The sequence below is a fragment of the Salmo salar genome, chromosome ssa24 (genome assembly GCF_905237065.1).
Source record: "Salmo salar chromosome ssa24, Ssal_v3.1, whole genome shotgun sequence".
NCBI lineage: Eukaryota > Metazoa > Chordata > Actinopteri > Salmoniformes > Salmonidae > Salmo > Salmo salar.
This window is the reverse complement of record NC_059465.1, coordinates 4214041-4237500: the sequence shown is the minus strand read 5'-3', so window position 1 is coordinate 4237500 and position 23460 is coordinate 4214041. Positions and strand designations below refer to the sequence as shown.

Genomic DNA, 23460 nt, shown 5'->3' with positions numbered 1-23460 from the left:
GGGCGGCGCCGGAGATGCCCAGCTCGGAGAGGGTGGAGAGGAGGATCTGATGGTTCACGGTATCAAAGGCAGCAGATAGGTCTAGAAGGATGAGAGCAGAGGAGAGAGAGTTAGCTTTAGCAGTGCGGAGAGCCTCCGTGACACAGAGAAGAGCAGTCTCAGTTGAATGCCCAGTCTTGAAACCTGACTGATTAAGATCAAGAAGGTCATTCTGAGAGAGATAGCAAGAGAGCTGGCCAAGGACGGCGCGTTCAAGAGTTTTGGAGAGAAAGGACATGAATATGATATTTTTATGGAGTCATAGTTATCATTTTCAGATGGAACTGTTCGCAGACAAACTGTAGGTGTGTCTGTGATGGCCAATACTGCACGGCTTGGAACGCTGCTCGTCCAAGCAGCATCCAGGATCCAAACAACCAGTTTTATAATATCGTTTGCTCATTTTTATCAAGGGTGCCAATACATTCGGAGGTTACTGTACTTGAATGACATCTTTGAATGTCCCTGGCATGTATTGCTAATGTATAGTTAATGTATAGATAGTGTATAGATTGTTAAAATTCACTACATGTACACCCAGATCACTCATAAAACATGGCCTACTGTTCCACACTCTCTGAATCTTTGATGGATGGATAACTGCAAGACTATTGACTGTGTCTTTTATGAATTCACAAGTAATAAGTTACTAAACTAGAATGGAAACAGTTTCATGTTATTATTCCATACTTAATCCTTATGGGCACATTGAATTTCAACTGGTATTTTTTCCACTCCATGTTCACAATAGTAAAACGTAATCGATACCAGCCTTTGACTGGAGCCTGTGTTCATACCACCATAACTCTTATTTATGTGTTAGAATGGAAAAAGAGAAAGCGAGGGAGAAGGAGAGAGAGCGATACAGAGAGACAGAAAGACAGTTAGAGAAAGTGGGAGAGCGAGACGAACATAGAGAAAGAGAGAGAGGCAGAGAGAGAGAGAGAGATGTACATTGTTACATCATGTCAATAAAGCAAATTGAATTGAATTGAAATTGAATTGAGATTGAAAGAGAGGGAGAGAGAAAGAGGATATAGCGAGTAGTAGTTGAGCTGGCGTGTCACCAAAGGTAGTCCATCTCACTTTGACCTACTGTATATACACGCAACTTTTGAAAGATGGAAAAAGCTCATTTGTGTGCAACCCCTGTCCCTTTTGACACAACCCCAGTGCAATTACCCAGTATGTGGTCTTGTCCTCTTAGAACTGTGCCCGTGACAGTTCTGATAAAGACAGTGAGAGGGAGAAAGCAGACTTTTGTAGATTTTAAGACAAACAATTAAATAACTTATATTTTATTTACAATTGGCCCTCAAGGTTAAATAAACTACTTCACTTGTTTTAAATTTCCTCTCAGATAAAAGAGAGTGATGGACGGTGAAATCCTACAATGTTCCTGAGTGTAGATGTTGGCACCAGTTACAACCTCCTTTCCCTAGTCCTGTCCAGGTGAGGCTGGTCTGGAGGATATTTAAAGAAAGACCTTGGTAGTGTCCCAATTGGCACCCTATTGCCTATACTATAGTGCATGACTTTTGACCAGGGCTCAGGGGCTCTGGTCAAAAGTAGTGCACTACAAGGATAATAGAGTGCTGTTTGGGACACATACCCTTTTCATGCCAAGTTGGAGCTTATATGAAAATGTTGAATTTAATGGTGCAATGAAGGTGATAATGGAGAAGCCTATATTTCCACCATCAATAACCTTGTAGAATAATTGTATTATTTTGTGTCCGTTTATGCCTTTTCACAGTTTTAGAACCAACAGGAGCGTGACTGTTAACTAGAGTACCTGCTGAAATAGGCCTGGTGCATTCAGAGGTGGAGATGTAAATTGCTCCCCAAACTTTTTTTATTGTAGGCACACAGGCGAAAGTCGTTAACTGCAGGAGAGCATTCATAAAAGTTACTCACATACAGTGTTTGTTCAGAAGCCCAGTGTTTGTAAAATAATTTTCCTTTGATCCAATTCCTTTGAACAAACACATATTTTACAGCTGGTTGCAAATGTTTCTGTGTTAATCCTTGAATGGCCCCGTTAACATGTGATGTAGGTTGTTTTCCTTTCCACCTGACTTGACCAGTAAAAACTCTGGGCCCTACTTATAAATTAAAGGTCATTACGAGGGCCCCCACAAGGTTCCTGGCTTTATATATGATTGAGGCCATAGATTAATAGTGTCCGACGTCTTTATGGTACAGTAGTAAGATTTAAAAGGAAGCACTTCCCAGTTCCCTGGAGTACAGCAGCAGTCAGACAACATCCCACTGCTGCCTGAAAAGGACAAGGAATGTGCCTGGTCAGTCCCAATGGCTTTTCAGAGGCTTGCTGTAAACTAAAATATGAATGGACTCTGTCTTGTGTAAATACAACTGCTACTATTGTGTGTGAACCCATTCCCTCCCTTACACTGCATGCAAGCATGTATACTGTAATGCTCCACCTTTGTGTGTGTCATAGGCGTCGATGAACGGTGACCAAAATGCAGCGGGTATAGTGCTCATCTTTCTTCTTTATTTGAAAGAACACTCAAAACAAAATAAACAGCCGACGAAACAGTTCCATAAGGTACACAGGCTATACAGAAAATAACCACCCACAAAAAAAAACAGCCTGCCTAAGTATGGCTTCCAATCAGAGACAACGAAAGACACCTGCCTCTGATTGGAAGCCATACCTGGCCACACATAGAAAAAGAAACATAGAAATAGAAAACTAGAACCAAAATCCCCTAGAACCAAAAACCCCAAAACACACAAAACAAACACCCCCTGCCACGCCCTGACCATTCTACAATTACAAATGACCCCTTACTGGTCAGGGCGTGACAGTGTGATTAAATAGCATAGCTTTGCAGAGAATGTGTAAATGCACCATTACGTCAAGCTATTGTGTGTGTACCGGATCACTAACGTTGACCAACAGTGAGTACCGTAGACCTTCATGTAAACTTTAGTGCTTGAGTTCTACATGCCATGGCAGAGAACATGTAAATAAAGCCATTATATTTAGACCTAACATTGACTCATAACATTGAGTAGGCTCTTTAAGTCTAGGTATAAGGGAGAAATCAACATCTGGGCTTTGCCAAAGCAGCTTGCACCAAAACGTATCAGCAATTAATATTATTGAGGGGAAGTTTCCGTCCTGAACCTTCTTTAAATATTTCAGAAATCTACATCTGTTCATTATTTGGAGACTAAGACGTCATGGGAATCAGCAGAATCTGTCTAAACTAAACCATTTGTTTTTTGCTCTCTCTGTCTCTGTGTGTGTGTGTTCAAGGGACGAAAAGGAGACCCTGGCCTTTCACCTGGCAGAGCACCAAAAGGAGAAAGAGTGAGCATCTTGTATTTCATGGTTCACTGTGTCGTTCTCTGAAAAGGAGAGTGTAACACCGGATAAAGTAATAATTTCCCGGATAATGTCATAATTCAATAATGTAATAAGTTATCTGTTACAGAGAATTTTGCTTCGGTCATAGAGAGTTACTCGAGAAAATGGAAACACGCTTTGCGATAACCCAATTCTTTCAATTGTCCAATATGACTTACTGTGCTATCTGTCTTAGCTGGCAGGCAGCAACTAAAGTAGCAGAGACATGTTCCATGACATCACCGGTTTTACATGTATTCGCTACTTTACAATTAGCCTGAGAATGAAGAGTAGGAAGTTGACTTAACGGTATATACTGTATAACTCATTCTTATCTTTCTAGGGAGACTGTGGTGCTTCAGGACCCCCTGGACTGACTGGTCAAGTTAGCAGAAAGGTAGGAAACCACTTTACCCTTAATCCTGCCACACATGATACTGTATGAATCAGATTCTTCGAATGAGTACAGAGGGCCACATTGAAGTGCACTAAATCATACGCTACACCCCAACCCTGCCTGCCCAGTCCTAAATCCCTATGAGCAGCGTTCAGCAGGAATTTCTCAAAAAGGACTGTTTAGGAGGACCCGAAGCCAATAGCATTTTTCTCACGGGATGTTTCTTCTCTTGTTTGGAGAGGAGCCTAACATAGTGCAGGCGTAGTAGTACTGTAAATTAGTGCACCTGTGTTCAGACAGACTCTTCGGGCTCACACTCTGGAATAGCTGGATTGGAATATACTAGCTGGGTTGTGACCTCATCGTCAATGCTTCCAACACGATGAGGGCGATTGAGGAGAGTCTTTTTTGAGCGGGAAGGATTTACAGTGGGAATCACATGCCGTGTAAAATACATGATGTAATTCCCTCTCTTTGACAATTGTCCTCAATACTCAGTAGTGTTCTGCTGAAATCTTAATGGCATTTTGTTATAGAGCTTGAGTTCTTTTTCATGTACTGTCTCAACTCAATTTACACACATCCTATTGCTAGTGTACATGCAGTATGTGTTCATCCATAGGTCATTGTCTTAAGATGCACTTCTGCGGGCTTCACTCCAGTCCTGGCCTTGCCCTGGGCCTGTAATACAGCGTAATCACTTACCATGGGAGACTATTACACACACTCAGGTGTGAAGAAGGAAAACTGCTCCGTACCCACGTACACATACTCATCATGCAGTGACAAGCACGCACGCAGGCACATGCATGAGTAGATACGCACACACATGCAACCACATACATAGACATGCGCACACACACACACACACATGCACTCAGAAACACGCAGACACACACACACACGCGCACACACAGACACACACACACAGTATATTTCATGTTAGGGATACAGATATTTGTTGACTAATGGAAAACATAATTAGCTGTATGGATTTTTACAAGACTCAACACAAAACTTTACTTTAAACATCATTGCAAAAAATATTACATTCAAGTTACCTGATTGCCTTACAGCAAACACATGTTATTCATTACCAGAAAATACAATAAAAGCTGGTGGAAAAAGACTTGGAGACAATACCTCTCCTAAATTACTGCTGGCAGGCAGTGATTCATGGTTATTCCACACATGGTCCACTGCCAGAGGGAGAAGAAATCTGTGAATGCAGGAAGAAACAGAAACTCTGGGTACAGTACAGCCAGGGGAACTTTAGGCCTCGAACCAACTGGTGCTGACCTGGGTTCTAATAGTATGTGTTTCCTTTCAGATACTTTGAGCCTATGGTTGAGTCGACCTGAAGTGACAGATGGCTCTACTATTTAACCTGAGGGCTGATCCGGTGCTAATTTAGAAGTTATCGCCGGCTCAGTAATGATCTGTTTAGCAACACACACAATGCTCATGTAGTCTGTTTTGGACACATTTGTACGAGAGCAGTAAAGTCTAAACCTGGCGTAACAACAATCTGTTACGTAATAGGACAAGCTGGCGGTGAAAGACCATCTGGTCTAGGCTACAGTCAAGGTTGTTTCATTCACTCTAAAATAGACTCAGATCTGAATAGGGAAGAAGGGGTCTCTTTCAGCTCGCTCTGTTGTCGCGTCCTAAATGGCACCCTATTCCCCATTGCACTACTTTCTAAATGCCACCCTATTCCCTGTTGCACTACTTTTGACCAGAGCCTACATAGGGAATAGAGTGCCATTTGGAATGCAGCCTGTATGATGTGAGTAATGGAAAGAGGAGTTATGGGAACATAGCAGTTTCCATTAAAGAGGGAGGTGACTGACAGTTACTATGTATGTTTTAAATTGCATCATTGCTGGAATATAAAACGATAGTTTGTAAAGCAATGACAATCTCACACTTTTCATTTGTTGCAGTTAAATGGTGCATTTGTTACCTAAACATCTAGTCCCCTCCGCCCCCCTTGAAGTTGTACTCCATGCCCTTGTCCCTGGCAGAGCCTCTCCCTCGGTGGGAAACGTGTAAAAGATGTAATGGGCGAAGTTACCCTGCAGTCAGGGTTGTCTGGCAAATCAGAAGAGGCAGTCAGGCGGTGGGGAAACTGACACACTATGTAGAGCATCTGGACGCTTTTGGAGCTCTGTCTGTGTGTGTGTGTGTGTGTGTGTGTGTGTGTGTGTGTGTGTGTGTGTGTGTGTGTGTGTGTGTGTGTGTGTGTGTGTGTGTGTGTGCATGCTCGCTCACATGGGTCTGGTCCTGACCGACCCTGCTCTTTTCACAGCCAGCCCAGCCGTGATGGCATTGGCACGGTGGAATTCTTTTTATTAGATACTAGGTATTTTTTCTCCTAGACTTTCCTCTCATATTCCCGACTATATGTAGGTGATGGTCTGATACATTTGGTGGCAGGGCCTTGGTTAGGTTTCCTATTTCTTCAGGAGATGTTGATGTAGAGGTGTAATTTGTGCAAAATGACATTTTCTAATCCCTCTCACAGTCAATATTGAATAGTGGGGATGAAAGAGTTGAGAATATGAAACCAGTCTCTCATTTAAAATATATAAATCCAATGGAAAGAATATTTTCTGTCTGCTAAAGTTATTTTACTGCTTCATACAAGAGGGGTTATACAATACCTTACTGAGTTATAAGTATGCTGTTCCCAAAAAATAAAAAATCTGAAAAAGGTACATTCCAATGTATACCAACAGATGCAAAACTGGGCAAATGTTTGTAATAGGACCATGGATTACACATCCACTAGTCTAATAAATAAACTCATCTTGAATGAGAGAGTACCAATATTCCTCTCTGGAGCTGTGAGCCATGGCTATGTGCACGGGACTGCACATTCAGACACATGCTCACACACTGCTCCTCCTCTCCTCTGTCTCTCTGGCATGGACTCTCAGATCAGAGACTGCAGCATTTCCCTCCTTTTACTATACTCAGCTGTATGTCGCTGGCTCTGGAGCTCAGACGCATTCTTCCCCCCTTCCCTTGTCCATGGTTGTGCAGTGGCTCAGCCATGCCTTTTTACTCTGCTCCAGGGGGCTGGGTAGTGACGCTTTTATAGAACAGATTTCCAGAGTCCCAAATGGCAACCTATTCCCTTTGTAGTGCACTACTTTTGAGCTGGGCCCGTAGGGCTCTAGTCAAAAGTAGTGCACTATAAAGAGAATATAGTACGGTACCATTTGGGACACAAACCAGGACTGCTGAGGCTGGGAAATTGTTATCTCTGTCTTCAAGTGCTGGCTGATTGGTTGCAGGGACTATTTGTAAAAAATAATAATAATTATAATAATAATCTGTTGGACCTTCTGTTTAGAATCACCCGTTGAAGACAACGACTGGGCTTCATAGAAGTATCTCAACATCTCTGTATGTAAACTATGTGTCACATCTGCTCCTGCAACACCCTCTACTGCTATTCCTGTGTCTCCCTGACCTGCCGCCTTCCCCAGTGCTCTTTCCCTCTCTCTCTGTGTGTGTGTGTGTGTGTGTGTGTGATTGTGTGGGTGGAGACAGGTGTGCTGGAGTCAGAACAGATCCCCACCAGCTGCAATCTGTTCCATAATCAAGACCTCTACTAATACTCAGCCCTGCCACTTCCACGCTGCCAGATCGTAATCTCTGCTCAATCAGTCTATGTTTCTAGCAGTTTGTTACTATGCAGATCCTGTTGTGCCTGTTTTCCTTGCCTGACGCTGTTTTCCTCTCCGCTACAGTACTGCCTGCTCTGACTCTGGTCCCTGTCTCCAGTCCCACATCTCGTCATCCTGCTACTCTGTCCTGGATTCCCCACTCTACTACTCCCTTGGATTCTCCTCCGGACCTGCTTACTCTGTCTCAACCCCTCTCGCTCCAGCCTCAGCCTCCACACCTGGTTTCCATCAACCCGCCCGAGCTTCCCCTGACCTGCACTCCATCTTCCCCCTGTGTTTCAATAAATACCTTGGTTACTTTATCCCAGTCTCCTCGTCTGAGTCTGCTCTTGGGTTCCCCTGTTCCACTCCGCGTAACACTGTGGGACTTGGCAATGGTGGTGTTGGCATGCAGTGGTTTACTCAGTGTGGCTGCTGCTGCTGAAAGGCATGCTAATTAGCAGGAGCCTGCAGTGACAGCCACAGGCACAGCTGAAGGGGATACATTCACTCACACATGCACACATAACACACATGCTTGCACGCACACATGCACACACACACATACACACACACACACACACACACACACACAGACACAGACACAGGGGATACACTCCTGTCTCTCTGTCTCCCCAGGAGTTTGTCAGCTAAGTACATCAGGAGTCAGATATGCAGGTTCTGAAATAACAGAAGTGCCCTCAGTCTTGCTACTGCAGCTCGTTGTTTCCAAACTGTCCCCTGATACACTGATTGACAGTTGGCCTCGGGGCATTTTCATACTACGGTTTATAGTATGTTTCTCAGAATAAGGTGTAAGTACCATCTGGTGTTAAAGCATGCCAAAGCCTTGTGCAGACTACTTATTGTCTAAAAGTATTGCACTTGTACACACTCTTAGAATTAGGGGTGACTTGAGGAACCCTGGAGTTCTTCAAGAAACCATTGCAGTCACTGGGTTCATATTTGCACCTCTGGTTAGTTGAGGGGTTCTTGGAGGAACCTTTTTGCTGGCGCATGCGGAGCACTTAGAATTTATTTTGCCGTTGGATTTGTTGCACTGCCAGACTCAGAAAAAGATGCAAATATGACGATGGCTTTATGCGATAGCAAGCAACTTGTAAACAATTACACATCCCTATATGAGTACTATTTTAATAGCAATGTTGAGTAATACAACATTGTCTGTCAAGCCAAGCGGCAGGTAGCCTGGCGGGTAGGAGCTTGGATCGAATCCCCGAGCTGACAAGTAAAAAATCTGTCGTTCTGCCCCTGAGCAAGGCAGTTAACCCACTGTTCCACAGGCGCAGAAGATGGGGATGTCGATCAAGGCAGCCCTCCGCACCTCTCTGATTTAGAGAGGTTGGGTTAAATGCGGAAGACAACTTGTACAACTGACTAAGTATCCCCCTTTCCCAATTATACTATATGACTTTAGCCTGTTTCAATTCCGAAAAGATTATTGTGATGGTAATGGCATTTGTTTATGAGGATAATTATTAGGTGTTGGCTTAGGTTGCTAGCTACAGTGCATTTGGAAAGTATTCAGACCACTTTACTTTTTCCACATTTTTGTTACGTTACAGCCTTATTCTAAAATGGATTAAACCGGTTTTTTGCCTCATCAATACCCCATAATGACAAAGAAAAACAGGTTTTTATTTAATTTTGAAAATTTATAAAGAAAAAAAAACAACTAAAATATCACATTTACATAGGTATTCAGACCCTTTACTCAGTACTTTGTTGAAGCACCTTTGGCAGCGATTACAGCCTCAGGTCTTCTTGTATTTGGGGAGTTTCTCCCATTCTTCTCTGCAGATCCTCTCAACCTCTGTCAGGTTGGATGGGGAGCATCGCTGCACAGCTATTTTCAGGTCTCCCCAGAGATGTTCGATCGGGTTCAAGTCTGGGCTCTGGCTGGGCCGCTCAAGTACATTCAAAGACTTGTCCCGAAGCCGCTCCTGTGTTGTCTTGGCTGTGTGCTCAGGGCCGATGTCCTGTTGGAAGGTGAACCTTCGCAACAGTCTGAGGTCCTAAGTGCTCTGGAGCAGGTTTTCATTAAGGATCTCTCTGTACTTTGCGCCCTTCATCTTTCCCTCTATCCTGACTAGTCTCCCAGTCCCTGAAAAACATCCCCACAGCTTGATGCTGCCACCACTATGCTTCACTGTAGGGATGGTTCCAGGTTTCCTCCAGACGTGACGCTTGGGGTTTAGGCCAGAAAGTTCAATCTTGGTTTCATCAGACCAGAGAATCTTGTTTCTCATGGTCTTGAGAGTCTTTAGGTGCCTTTTGGCAAACTCCAATGTGCCTTTTACTGAGGAGTGGCTTCCGTCTGGCCACTCTATCAGAAAAGCCTGATGGGTGGAGTGCTGCACAGATGGATGTCCTTCTGGAAGTTTCTCCCATCTCCACAGAGGAACGCTGGAGCTCTGTCAGAGTGACCGTTGGGTTCTTGGTCACTTCCTTGACCAAGACCCTTCTCAGCTTGGCCGGGCGGCCAGCTCTAGGTAGAGTCTTGGTGGTTCCAAACTTCTTCTATTTAAGAATGAGGGAGACCACTGTGTTCTTGGGGACCTTCAAAGCTGCAGAAATGTTTTGGTACCCTTCCCCTGATCTGTGCCTGGACACAATCCCGTCTCTGAGGTCTACGGACAATTCCTTTGACCTCATGGCTTGGTTTTTGCTCTGACATGCACTGTCGACTGTGGGACTTTATATAGACAGGTGTGTGCCTTTCCAAATCATGCCCAATCAATTGAATTTACCACAGGTGGACTCCAATCATGTTGTAGAAACATCTCAATGATGATCAATGGAAACAGGATGCACCTGAGCTCAATTTCGAGTCTCATAGCAAAGGGTCTGAATAATATTGTAAACAAGGTTTTTCATTTTTGTATTTCTAATACATTTGCAAAAAAAAAAAGCCTGTTTTTTCTTTGTCATTATGGGGTATTGTGTGTAGATTATTATTATTTATTTTTTTATAAGGCTGTAATGTAACAAAATGTGGAAAATGTCAAGGGGTATGAATACTTTCCGAATGCACTGTAGCTACAGTATCTTCAACCTAGCATACACTCTTACAAATGCTTGGTTGTTTGGATGAACCAACTGCTGGGTTGCAGGCATTGGGTCACTTAGTTGGGTTGTTTTATTTAAAAAGAGCCAGGTTGGGTTTTTGATGCTGGGTTATTAAGATATGACCCAGCGGGACAGATCAGAAAACTGGAGGCGTGTCTTGGTAGGGGCGTGTCTTTTATGTTTGGCCACCCGTGAGAGTAAATGTCCTGTTCATTTCTTATGTTGTATTGTCATCACATGTTAAGGTTGAACACTGACAGTTTTGTAGCTTACAGAGGTGTATGAGTTCCCCAAGAGCCTATGCAAATCCTGAATAGCTACCACTTTAGTACTATATGTAATCAACAATGTTAATATTATATTAGAATATGTAATATGCAAGATTCAAGGATATTTTAAATTTGTAGTGTGCTGAACATAGAAGCATTGTACCTGTGTAGCGTATACTGAGACAATTTCACAACCTTATGGCTGATTAATGGCCTGCTGTTTCACGACCATTGGACTGTGTTGTTTGTTGTCGTTGATTTTTGGGGTTTATTTAAGCCAAATCATCCATAGCTTCTTAAATAAACAGTTTATGAGTGCCTTTACAAGCTAATAAGGTGAGGAATTTCCACCATTTAATGCTGAGGAGGGGCATGATTTCAGCACCCTGCAGTGCTGTGTGTGTGTGTGTGTGTGTGTGTGTGTGTGTGTGTGTGTGTGTGTGTGTGTGTGTGTGTGTGTGTGTGTGTGTGTGTGTGTGTTGTATACTTACATAAGAAGTGTGATCATCAGAAACTCCATATCCTCTACAGGGAGGTTAATATTACCATCCTCTTTTTCCAGAGGGCTCTGATTGAGTACATGTGAGTCTGTATCTTGGTAGTACGCAGCAATTGAAACGAAGCATAGCCTATCAGTACATATTATGGGGAGTTAGGTGATCAAAATAATATCCATTCAACGTTGTCTAATGTTTTTCCTCTGCAGGGACAGAAAGGTCACCCTGGTCCCCCCGGTCAACCAGGAGATTCTGTGAGTATTCTGTTTTCTACTGTATGAGAAGGACATTTATCTTTCCTCTGTGATCATATCTTATCAATAATTTCTACTTAACAATACATAAACATATAGGGCAGCTTCAACAATGCAGTTACATAAAACTTAGCATAATGAATGACATCCTCATACGGTTGTACATTTTTCAGTGGTTATTCTAACAGCTGCCGTCTTTCCGTCTCTACTGGTGTTAATGTGTCTGTCTACCTGACTGGGTCTGAAGTTTGAACCACTGCTGTTAGAGTGGAATACATCAGACAAAAGACTCTCCATCTGTTTACCCAACAAAGCTAAAGCTATGGCTCGGCTGTCAGAACACATTGCTCCGAGAAGACCAAAACATAAATTCCTGAAAAGAGAGAAGAAAAGAGAGAGAGAGAGAGAGAGAGAGAGAGAGAGAGGGAGAGAGAGAGAGAGAGAGAGCGAGAGAGAGAGAGAGAGAGAGAGAGAAAACGAATTCTTCTAAAGGTTGGATGTTACACATGAACAGATTAGTACCTAAGGAATCTTGGCCAGAGAAATTTAGTTTCTGGCAGAGCTTAAAGTGGGCCAATTAGTCTGGACACCCTAAGGTCACTACTCCGCGGGATTCCTTAAAAAACTACAAATAGTGTTAAGTGTACTGAAGAATGTGCAATTTGTAGTGTACTATCAGTACAAAGAGCGTGGAGTTTTCACTGACCACATGGCCTGACCAGGGAAGAACATTGGCCTAGTTAAAGGGATACTTCAGGATTTTGGCAATGAGGCCCTTTATCTACTTCACCATAGTCAGATGAACTCGTGGATACCATTTTTATGTCTCTGTGTCCAGTATGAAGGAAGTTACAGGTAGTTTTGCGACCCAATGCTAACCAGCCTTAACGCAATGGCTGGGAAGTACAGTTGAAGTCGGAAGTTTACTTATACTTAGGTTGGAGTCATTATTAAAACTCGTTTTTCAACCACTCCACAAATTTCTTGTTAACAAACTATAGTTTTGGCAAGTCGGTTAGGACATCTACTTTGTGCATGACACAAGTAATCTTTCCAACAATTGTTTACAGAGATTATTTCACTTATAATTCACTGTATCACAATTCCAGTGGGTCAGAAGATTACATACACTACGTTGATGCCTGAACGCCTGAAGGTACCACGTTCATCTGTACAAACAATAGTACGCAAGCATAAACACCATGGGACCACGCAGCTGTCATACCGCTCAGGAAGGAGATGCGTTCTGTCTCTTAGAGATGAACGTACTTTGGTGCAAATCAATCCCAGAACAACAGCAAAGGACCTTGTGAAGATGCTGGAGGAAACAGGTACCAAAGTATCTATATCCACAGTAAAACTAGTCCTATATCGACATAACCTGAAAGGCCACTCAGCAAGGAAGAAGCCACTGCTCCAAAACCGCCATAAAAAACCCAGACTACGGTTTGCAACTGCACATGGGGACAAAGATCGTACTTTTTGGAGAAATGTCCTCTGGTCTGATGAAACAAAAATAGAACTGTTTGGCCATAATGACCATCATTATGTTTGGAGGAAAAAGGTGGAGTCTTGCAAGCCAAAGAGCACAATCCCAACCATGAAGCACGGGGGTGGCAGCATCATGTTGTGGTGGTGCTTTGCTGCAGGAGGGACTGGTGCACTTCACAAAATAGATGGCATCATGAGGTGGGGAAATTATGTGGATATATTGAAGCAACATCTCAAGACATCAGTCAGGATGTTAAAGCTTGGTCACAAATGGGTCTTCCAAATGGACAATGACCCCAAACACACTTGCAAGTAAAGTTGTGGCAAAATGGCTTAAGGACAACAAAGTCAAGGTAATGGAGTGGCCATCAAAAAGCCCCGACCCCAGCCTATAGAAAATGTGTGGGCAGAACTGAAAAAGTATGTGCGAGCAAGGAGGCCTACAAACCTGACTCAGTTACACCAGCTCTGTCAGGAAGAATGGGCCAAAATTCACCCAACTTATTGTGGGAGGCTTGTGGAAGGCTACCTGAAACGTTTGACCCAAGTTAAACAATTTAAAGGCAATGCTACCAAATACTAATTGAATGTATGTCAACTTCTGACCCACTGGGAATGTGATGAAAGAAATAAAAGCTGAAATAAATCTCTCTCTATACTATTATTCTGACATTTCACATTCTTAAAATAAAGTGGTGATCCTAACTGACCTAAGACAGGGAATTTTTACTAGGATTAAATGTCAGGAATTGTGAAAAACTGAGTTTAAATGTATTTGGCTAAGGTGTATGTAAACTTCCGACTTCAACTGTATATGGGTATCTGCTTGCAACTACCTTTAACTTCCTTTATACTGGACATAGAGACAGAAAACCAAAGATATTTTAACTAAGCCAAGATAGACCACAGCCTGCCGTTTCCAATGGGAACAAATGAGTCATAGTGGGCAGAACAAGCAAGGAGGTGGGCAGAGCCAAGCACGAGCTAGCAAGATGCTATTGGTGCATTCTAGAATGCATCTGCATATTTCCGTTAGGTCACGCCTACTCTGTGAAGTGCGCGTGTGCAATAACTCAATTCACTTTTGCACTCCTTCCAAATAATGAGACTTTTAAAAACTTTTTCAAGGGGTAGTCTACAAAACTTAGTCCACTCTGTTCATAACATATTCTAGTTTTGGGAACAGAAAACTGTATTGAGATCAAATGTTTCACCAATGAGGAAATGTGCAAAATGTGCAGAATGTGCGGCCAAAATCCATATCGTTAAATTTTCTCTCACTGCCGGCCAGCGGGCTTCCTCTCACTACCATATTTGGTAGTGAATAGAAATGCCAAGAGGATGCTTCACATTTATACATCCGGTGAAATATCTCTCATTGTTTTGTCTGTGATAAAAACTGATATCCAAAAATTCATCTGACTTTTAGGATGTAGATAAAGGTTATTTGCCAAAATCCTGAAGTATCCCTTTAAAGGTTTTAACTCTGGCCCACAGTTCTTAGGGCTGGGACAATTACCGAATAACAGTGTAACCGACAGTTATGGATGAAGACCGTCATGAAAATAAAATAACCGTCATAACCGTTAAAATACAGGATATACTGTAACATGGACTCTTAACAACGTGATGAAACTTTGTTGCTCCTTGCTGAAACAAGAAACTAGCAAACAGTCTTCAGTTGCCTAGGCAATTCCCCCCCACAATGCAGGAGCAGCACACATAGGGTGCATTCGTAAATTCCCTCTGGCTATCTACTCCGATTTCAGAGCACTCTCGTCTGAGTGTGAATGAATTTATGAACGCGCAACATCTGTTGAATATGACCAGTGTCAGTAAACGTCGACAAAATAACGTAATTCAATTGTCGCCAGCAGGCCTCACGAGTGGTGCGGTGGTCTAGCTGTGCCACTAGAGATTCTAGTTCAAGTCCAGGCTCTGTCGCAGCCGGCTGCGACCGGGAGACCCATGGGGCGGTGCACAATTGGCCAAGCGTTGTCCGGGTTAGGGGAGGGTTTGGTATATATATATACTGCTCAAAAAAATAAAGGGAACACTTAAACAACACAATGTAACTTCAAGTCAATCACACTTCTGTGAAATCAAACTGTCAACTTAGGAAGCAACACTGATTGACAATAAATTTCACATGCTGTTGTGCAAATGGAATAGACAACAGGTGGAAATTATAGGCAATTAGCAAGACACCCCCAATAAAGGAGTGGTTCTGCAGGTGGTAACCACAGACCACTTCTCAGTTCCTATGCTTCCTGGCTGATGTTTTGGTCAGTTTTGAATGCTGGCGGTGCTTTCACTCTAGTGGTAGCATGAGACGGAGTCTACAACCCACACAAGTGGCTCAGGTAGTGCAGCTCTTCCAGGATGGCATATCAATGCGAGCTGTGGCAAGAAGGTTTGCTGTGTCTGTCAGCGTAGTGTCCAGAGCATGGAGGCGCTACCAGGAGACAGGCCAGTACATCAGGAGACGTGGAGGAGGCCGTAGGAGGGCAACACCCCAGCAGCAGGACCGCTACCTCCGCCTTTGTGCAAGGAGGAGCACTGCCAGAGCCCTGCAAAATGACCTCCAGCAGGCCACAAATGTGCATGTGTCTGCTCAAATGATCAGAAACAGACTCCATGAGGGCGGTATGAGGGCCCAACGTCCACAGGTGGGGGTTGTGCTTACAGCCCAACACCATGCAGGGCGTTTGGCATTTGCCAGAAAACACCAAGATTGGCAAATTCGCCACTGGCGCCCTGTGCTCTTCACAGATGAAAGCAGGTTCACACTGAGCACATGTGACAGACGTGACAGTCTGGAGACGCCGTGGAGAACGTTCTGCTGCCTGCAACATCCTCCAGCATGACCGGTTTGGCGGTGGGTCAGTCATGGTGTGGGGTGGCATTTCTTTGGGGGGCCGCACAGCCCTCCATGTGCTCACCAGAGGTAGCCTGACTGCCATTAGGTACCGAGATGAGATCCTCAGACCCCTTGTGAGACCATATGCTGGTGCGGTTGGCCCTGGGTTCCTCCTAATGCAAGACAATGCTAGACCTCATGTGGCTGGAGTGTGTCAGCAGTTCCTGCAAGAGGAAGGCATTGATGCTATGGACTGGCCCGCCCGTTCCCCAGAACTGAATCCAATTGAGCACATCTGGGATATCATGTCTCTCTCCATCCACCAACGCCACGTTGCACCACAGACTGTCCAGGAGTTGGCGGATGCTTTTGTCCAGGTCTGGGAGGAAATCCCTCAGGAGACCATCCGCCACCTCATCAGGAGCATGCCCAGGCATTGTAGGGAGGTCATACAGGCACGTGGAGGCCACACACTACTGAGCCTCATTTTGACTTGTTTTAAGGACATTACATCAAAGTTGGATCAGCCTGTGATGTGGTTTTCCACTTTAATTTTGAGTGTGACTCCAAATCCAGACCTCCATGGGTTGATAAATTGGATTTCCATTGATTATTTTTGTGTGATTTTGTTGTCAGCACATTCAACTATGAAAAGATAAAAGTATTTAATACGATTATTTCATTCATTCAGATCTAGGATGTGTTATTTTAGTGTTCCCTTTATTTTTTGGAGCAATGTATATATATATATATATATATATATATATATATATATATATATATATATATATATATATATATATATATATATATCAACAGAATATATATATATATCAACAAAAAATATTTTTGCCAATAGCACAGCTACAGTCACCAACTGCTCTAGATAACATAAAAGCAGCCTAACCAGCTCTACTAGAAGGAGTAAAATGGTCAGAGTGAGGTGTCTCATTTGTGTCTGGAGGTAGCTAGCAAGCTAGCCAACTTTAGCCAGTTAGCTTGGGTGCTTGACTGCCATTGTGAGGTCAGAATGCTCAGATCAAACCTACTCCTCGGCCAGATCTTAACGCTCTGAATTTACAAACGGACAATCTGACAGCGGTCTGAATTTACGAACTCCCAGAGCACACTCTGAGCGAAATTACGAACACACGCATAGAAATAAAAATCAATAGAACAGGCTTGGAACCTCTAACCCTGGCAAGTTGACTGGTAAACTAATGGGTACACTAGCAATGGCTGCCTGGTATTGTGATGCAATAATGCCCATGGTAATGTAGAATGTTAATTCAAATGATGTTAACTGATGTGGCTCATGCAATTGAATGTATTTTTTGTTATGTCGAATTGAGTTGAATTAACAAATCAGAGCACATATTGATGGAAACACTTCCTGCTTTTACTTCCTGATTTTACTTCCTGCTTTGCTTCTATGTGTACACTTGCAATGGCCGCCATTCCACCCATTATGATATCATTGACTTGAGTGGGGACGCCCATTCTGTTTCTATTGACGATATTTTTGGCAATTTTTTGCCTATACTGTAGATAGTGCCAATATCAGCAATGGTTCTGCTGCCTTCCAAATGCACTGCTGACCACACAAAGGCTCTTTATCAAGTGCCTAATCACTCTTTCTCCATTATTCTCTTCCTATACTACACAGATTCAATTCAAAGCCAGGGAAACTGGCATTTGGAATGACACAGCTAATGTGGCATGAAACAGCTATTCGTCTCACTCCGTGTCTTCTGTCTCACTCACTCCTTATTTTCTCTCTTTCTGCAGGGTGAGCGAGGAACACACGGAAGCCCAGGGGCCAAAGGTTATCCTGGCAGGCAGGTGCAGTAAATCTAGTGTTGCAGTGCTGGTTAAGGGTCCACCCACACCATACCGTACTTTTACAGAAAGGCTAAGCAGGGCGACACACACCAAACACACTAAGGCCATTTCAATGAGTGATTAGAGAGTGGTACTGGGATTGGGATTGGGAATGGAAACAGTACAACCTGTTGAGACTTTTGTAGGTGATTGAAATAAAGAGAGTCTTTGGAAGAGTGACACACAAGTGTAAGACTGTCAAGAGCACCTGTGTCAGGATTAGGGTTGCACATTTTTGGTTGCTTATTGGTGCCCCTGGACTAAAATAAAGTGCCAAAGGCTTTTACTTAGTAAGCTATACCTTTACTGAAAAATTAATGTGACTGCAATTAAACTGTGATTAATGTAAGCTGCTCCCTCAATGCAAATACATTTTCGTCAGTCTTTAGGAGCTGACACTGTGAGTGTCACTGTGAGTGTGTAACTGTGACACTTTTGGGAAAATCATTTGAATACATTTGATAAAGTCCCTCATGAGTAGTATGTGGGTTTCTCTGCACTGTAAAACATGCTTCCTCCCTACTCTCCAGAACGCACATTTGTAAAGCCGCCGACATAAACGCGCAGCTGGGAAATAGCTCTCAGCTTGGCTTGTTACACAATGTTTATAATAGCTTAGAGTTCAGGCCTGGGTCTTTGGTCCTTTGGTGCTCTAACTCTTGTCACTGTTGTAACTCCCCAGATAGACACACACTTCACACACGGGTGGGCACTCACACACACGCACACACTCGCACACGCTGTTGTAACTCCCTAGCTAGATACACACTCCAGACTGATGGATTAGGTTTTAGCACCCCCTTCCATCTGTAGACTGTGAATCACTGGACCACTTGGTCTCCTTTAGGAGTTGAGACAGTCTAAATAGAGTCCATGTTCATTAAGGTCTGCTCATCTTCAAGATTACAGAATGGAGACTATCACTCCACTGATCTGCATGCCGGTAAACACATCTAGGAAATATTCAGCCAACACCAATTATTGTCAATCAGTTATTATGGTGAAAGCACTAATCACAATTTGAGTCCAATCCACTTACACTTTCATCTGTACATTTAAAGTGTTGTATGCATTAGGGAATGCATTATCTAAATGTATTTCTAATGTCATTCTGTATGCTTTTTTCTGTAGGGTTTACCTGGACCTGTTGGAATTATGGGGTCTAAAGGGGTCCGGGTGAGTGATCTACAAATGTTCATTAACAAAGTAATATCTCTGTACTGTACTGTAAATGGTTAACCCTTTTTCAAGATATGTCTTGTGTGCTGTTTGTTCTGTTTAAGTATTTTAGTGCAATCCATCTGATATGTTATATCTTTGTAATAATAGAATGATATATACAGGATGAACCTACTTACTAAATGAGCCCTGTTTGTTTAGATTTTTTATCATGTTCTGTTTACTTACAGTATAAATACACTGCCTATACAGTCATCACTAGAAGATGTTGACTTCTCTCAATGGCTAAAGAGCATCACTGTCAGCCAAAGTGCCTGCATGCTCAACATATCCATGTAACAGATTGACAGCAGACCTGGGTTTAAGTATTCATTGTTTTCTTATAAATAATCTAGCTACACTTCATTGAGCCCCAAAAGTGCAAAACCCATCCATCTGATACCCTAGACAGGCTGGGTCGTGGGTTCGATTCCCGCTGGTGTCACCCATATGTAAAATGTTTGCACGCATGACTGTAAGTGGCTTTGGATAAAAGCGTCTGTGATAAATGGCATATATTATTAAATGCTCAAAGTATTTGAAAGAAAACAAATACTATTTGAACCCAGGTCAGATTCACAGTAAGGTGTATACAGACAAAGATAAAAGCCGTACAGTCAATTCCTCTGTTTTTACAGTAAAGTACACCCCACTCTGAAGATTACTTTGTTCCAGAGGTCTCTTGCCAATTGCTGTGTTAAATGAACTGTGAAAAGCATGTTATATGAATCAACAGAACCAGAGTGGTCACATAAAAATAGACATTATTTAAACGCCATTTGTCCAAGACGGCCCTGTTAACTCACCACCCAGCTAGCACATAACGTTCTTAGAGCTTGGTGAGAGCCCAGTTGTCCTATGGTTATTTTGCATACAGTCTTCCCAGAACTTTCTGGACATGGTGAAGGATAGTTGCTTGGCTTTGTAACATTATTAACACATTTAAGGAACTTGACAAAAAAAAACGTTATTTTCTTGTTATTTCATTACTTTAACAGAACGTTTCTGAAAAGTTCAAACATGGTTACATTTAATTTCAATGTTGGTAATGTTCTAGGAATGTTTTCCAACTAGTTTGTCATTGGGAATTCTCGCTAATAGTTCAGTGTTAAGAAGCAACGTTCTTCTGTGGGAATTTCAGTACTTAAGCATAACGTTTCCTACTGGTTTCTTCATGGTTCTATTTAAAGTCATGTTCTCAAATAGTTCCAAGAACATTAAGCAACAACGTTCTTCTTTGGGCATTTCAGTACTTCAGCATAACATTTCCTACGGGTTTCCTCATGGTTCTGATTAAAATAATGTTCTTAAATTGTTCCGAGAATTTTAAGAAACAACATTCTTCTGTGGGAATTTCAGTTCAACGACAGAACTAGCGAATGGTGTTTCCTCCGTCACATTGGTGCAGCTGGCTTCTGGGTTAAGCGGGCGGGTGTTAAGAAGCGCAGTTTTGCGGGTCATGTTTCGGAGGACGCATGATTCGACCTTCGCCTCTCCTGAAACCGTTGGGGAGTTACAGCGATGAGATGAGATCGTAATTGGATATCACGAAAATGGGGGTAAAATACCAAAAATGTACTAAAATTAACAGCTTTGTATGCATAATTTTTTGGGGGGCATGCTAGCTCTATCCTGGTGGCGCAGTGGATAAATTCCATGGAAAGAGAACAGATTCAGGTTCAAATCTCACTGATGCTGTGCCACAATAAAAAAATAAATGTGTTCACATGACTAATGCCTAAGGAAATGAATATCCATCTGTGCTTCCAAAACATTAACCCATATTAAACTAGTAGAGTTATTAAAAGTCTTAATTAAACACCTAAAGATAACCTATAACTTACCTTCTCAGAGCATTAATAAAACATCCCAGAGTAAAATGCCCTCAGAACCTCCATGTAACTTAACTTTTTAATTTCTTCCAGAACAGCCAAAATGTTCAATTCTGTTCTGACTTTTTTCACTTCTGTTTAAAAAACGTTCAGTTTCCCGGTCAGAAAATGGCTTCATTCCCACAACCAATGTGAAACCAAAAACATATCCCACAACTTCCAAGGAACCAAATGTGCTAGCTGGGTATGATTACAATTGCAGAGTTTTCTGTGATGATGATGTGGTGATGTTGGTATAACAAGAAATGTAAAGCAATTAGCAAGAAAATACTTTCTGTTGAATACTGTCTTGAATCACTTGTTGCCTGGATGTCAATTGTTGCTGCTGGTGTTGTTGTTGTTGCTTGTATAGCTGATCTGAATCTCAACATGGTCCAGTTCATGTATTTTTTCCCTTTAACATTTGTATCACCCGTTGTTCTTCAGTTCCCCTGTGCTTCCCCCTGCTCTCCCCCTCTCTCTCCTCCCTCTCCTCCTTCCATTCCTCCATCTCTCTCACCCTCCATCCCTGAGCAGCCCCCTTGGCCTGGACTCATCAGAGATCCCTGACGTGAGGGTATGTGCCCTTGGACTACATCGTGGAAGGCAGCACCATGCAGTCCATGGGCATATACACTTGCCTCAAGGCTTGATTCTTCATGAAAAGCAACCTGCCTGGAGCCAACAGAAGATCCCAAAAATGACTAAAGCAACAATGATGGGATGATACCAAAGAAGAGATGTATAGCACTTCATTCTAATGTATATTTTCTTTGTATATCATCCCTAATCCCTTTCAAACCCTTTCATCCTATCCCTTTCTTCACTTCTTTCCTATGCTCTAACTCTACCCTATTTTCACCCCTTTCCCTTCACCCCCCACCTCCTCTCGCCCCAATTCCACAACTCTCTTTGCAGGGTTTCATAGGAATCGCGGGGCTTTTTGGCCTTCCTGGACCTGATGGTGAGAGAGTAAGTAGTCCAAAATAACTCTTAATACAGTACTCAAAATAGGAATATGACAAAGATACTAAAAGCATTACATTCCAAGAAAATGATGATTTCTACCTCTTGTAACTACTACTACTACTACTACTACTACTACTACTTCATGCATTAGCAAGGCAAACAACACCCTACTGTACATGTCTTAGTCATATGGGGGGAAATGCACAATAGCTGAAAACCCTCCTATGGGCATTAGTTGTCAGTCACGATTGTCAGGTCTGACTCTTAGTGAGTTTAAACGTTTGTGAAATAAAGGTGCTTACGCTCGATGAAATGCTACCAGTAGGCACGCTCCACCAAACCACCAAGAGATGACTGGAGTAGCCCTAGGCCCTTCTCACAATATTTGCACAGGATCAAGCTCTGGTTGAATTCCAGCCATCCCTACTGTTTGGGATAATACTCAGGAGCTGGAGCAAGAGCTGCTTCGGATTAGCCTGACCAGAACTCATAGACTCATATTCCCAGAAGGACTCAGGCCAGTGGTGCAAAATTGTAGTCTATAGTAGAGAGAGTCTCTTTGGACATGTTTGATATTTGTATTGGTTTTAGGAGGCTACGTTTAAGAACCATTCATAATCTACTTGTAAAATAAATATGAAATACTATTTACATTTTGTCTCCTCTTCTTGGTCTTTCTTCTCTTCTACCTTTCATCTTCTTCCTTCCTTCCTTCCTTCCTTCCTTCTTTCATCCCTATTTTTCTCTACCTCCTTAGGGTATTCCTGGTGTTCGTGGAAAGAAGGGCAAGATGGGTAGGCCGGTAAAGTTTTCTCTCAAAATACCTTTTTTTATAACAATTCCAATACTTTGAAATCAAACTGTTATTTTTTCCATTTTCTGATACCTAGAAGTTGTAGGTCTAGGATAATTTAGTGGGCATGGCATGTCTCTTATTCACAGGAAGTCTTGAGTGTGTATGGAGCCCCCTTGACTTTAGCCATAAATCTGTGATTTATGTTGTGGTAACCTCCACACAACCAGAGGGGAAGATTTGTCTTGTCACTCTGGAGATGGCTGGCTACCCCTTGAGTCATAAGTCTGTATATTTCCATAGTCTATTCAGTATATCATTAGTAAATATAGGATGAGAGTTGGAAGGAGTACAGCTATGGCACCAATTGACACTATTGCCAAATATCCCAGTGATTATACACTGAACAAAAATATAAACGCAACATGTAAAGTGTTGGCCCCTTATTTAATGAGCTGAAATAAAAGATCCCACAAATTTTCTATACTCACAAAAGCCTATTTCTCTCAGATTTTGTGCACAAATTTGTTTACATCCCTGTTAGTGAACATTTCTCCTTTGCCAAGATAATCCATCCACCTGACAGGTGTGGCATATCAAGAAGCTGATTAAACAGCATGATCATTACACATGTGTACCTTGTGCTGGGGACAATAAAAGGTCACTCTAAAATGTGCAGTTTTGTCACGCAACACAATGCCTCAGATGTTTTGAGGGAGCGTACAACTGGCATGCTGACTGCAGGAATATCCACTAGAGATGAATGCTGAATGTT

General features: G+C 42.6%; 1 protein-coding gene across 1 annotated transcript in view; it reads left to right on the top strand.

The window, feature by feature from the left end:
• col27a1b (collagen, type XXVII, alpha 1b) overlaps nucleotides 1-23460 on the top strand; it is a 156332-nt gene that overhangs the window by 47960 nt on the left and 84912 nt on the right. The window contains exons 6-12 of the mRNA XM_014171199.2: nucleotides 3329-3382; nucleotides 3762-3815; nucleotides 11558-11602; nucleotides 17742-17795; nucleotides 18966-19010; nucleotides 21842-21895; nucleotides 22650-22694. Of these exons, the coding sequence (XP_014026674.1) occupies nucleotides 3329-3382; nucleotides 3762-3815; nucleotides 11558-11602; nucleotides 17742-17795; nucleotides 18966-19010; nucleotides 21842-21895; nucleotides 22650-22694 (351 nt within the window). The remainder of the gene's footprint in view (nucleotides 1-3328; nucleotides 3383-3761; nucleotides 3816-11557; nucleotides 11603-17741; nucleotides 17796-18965; nucleotides 19011-21841; nucleotides 21896-22649; nucleotides 22695-23460) is intronic.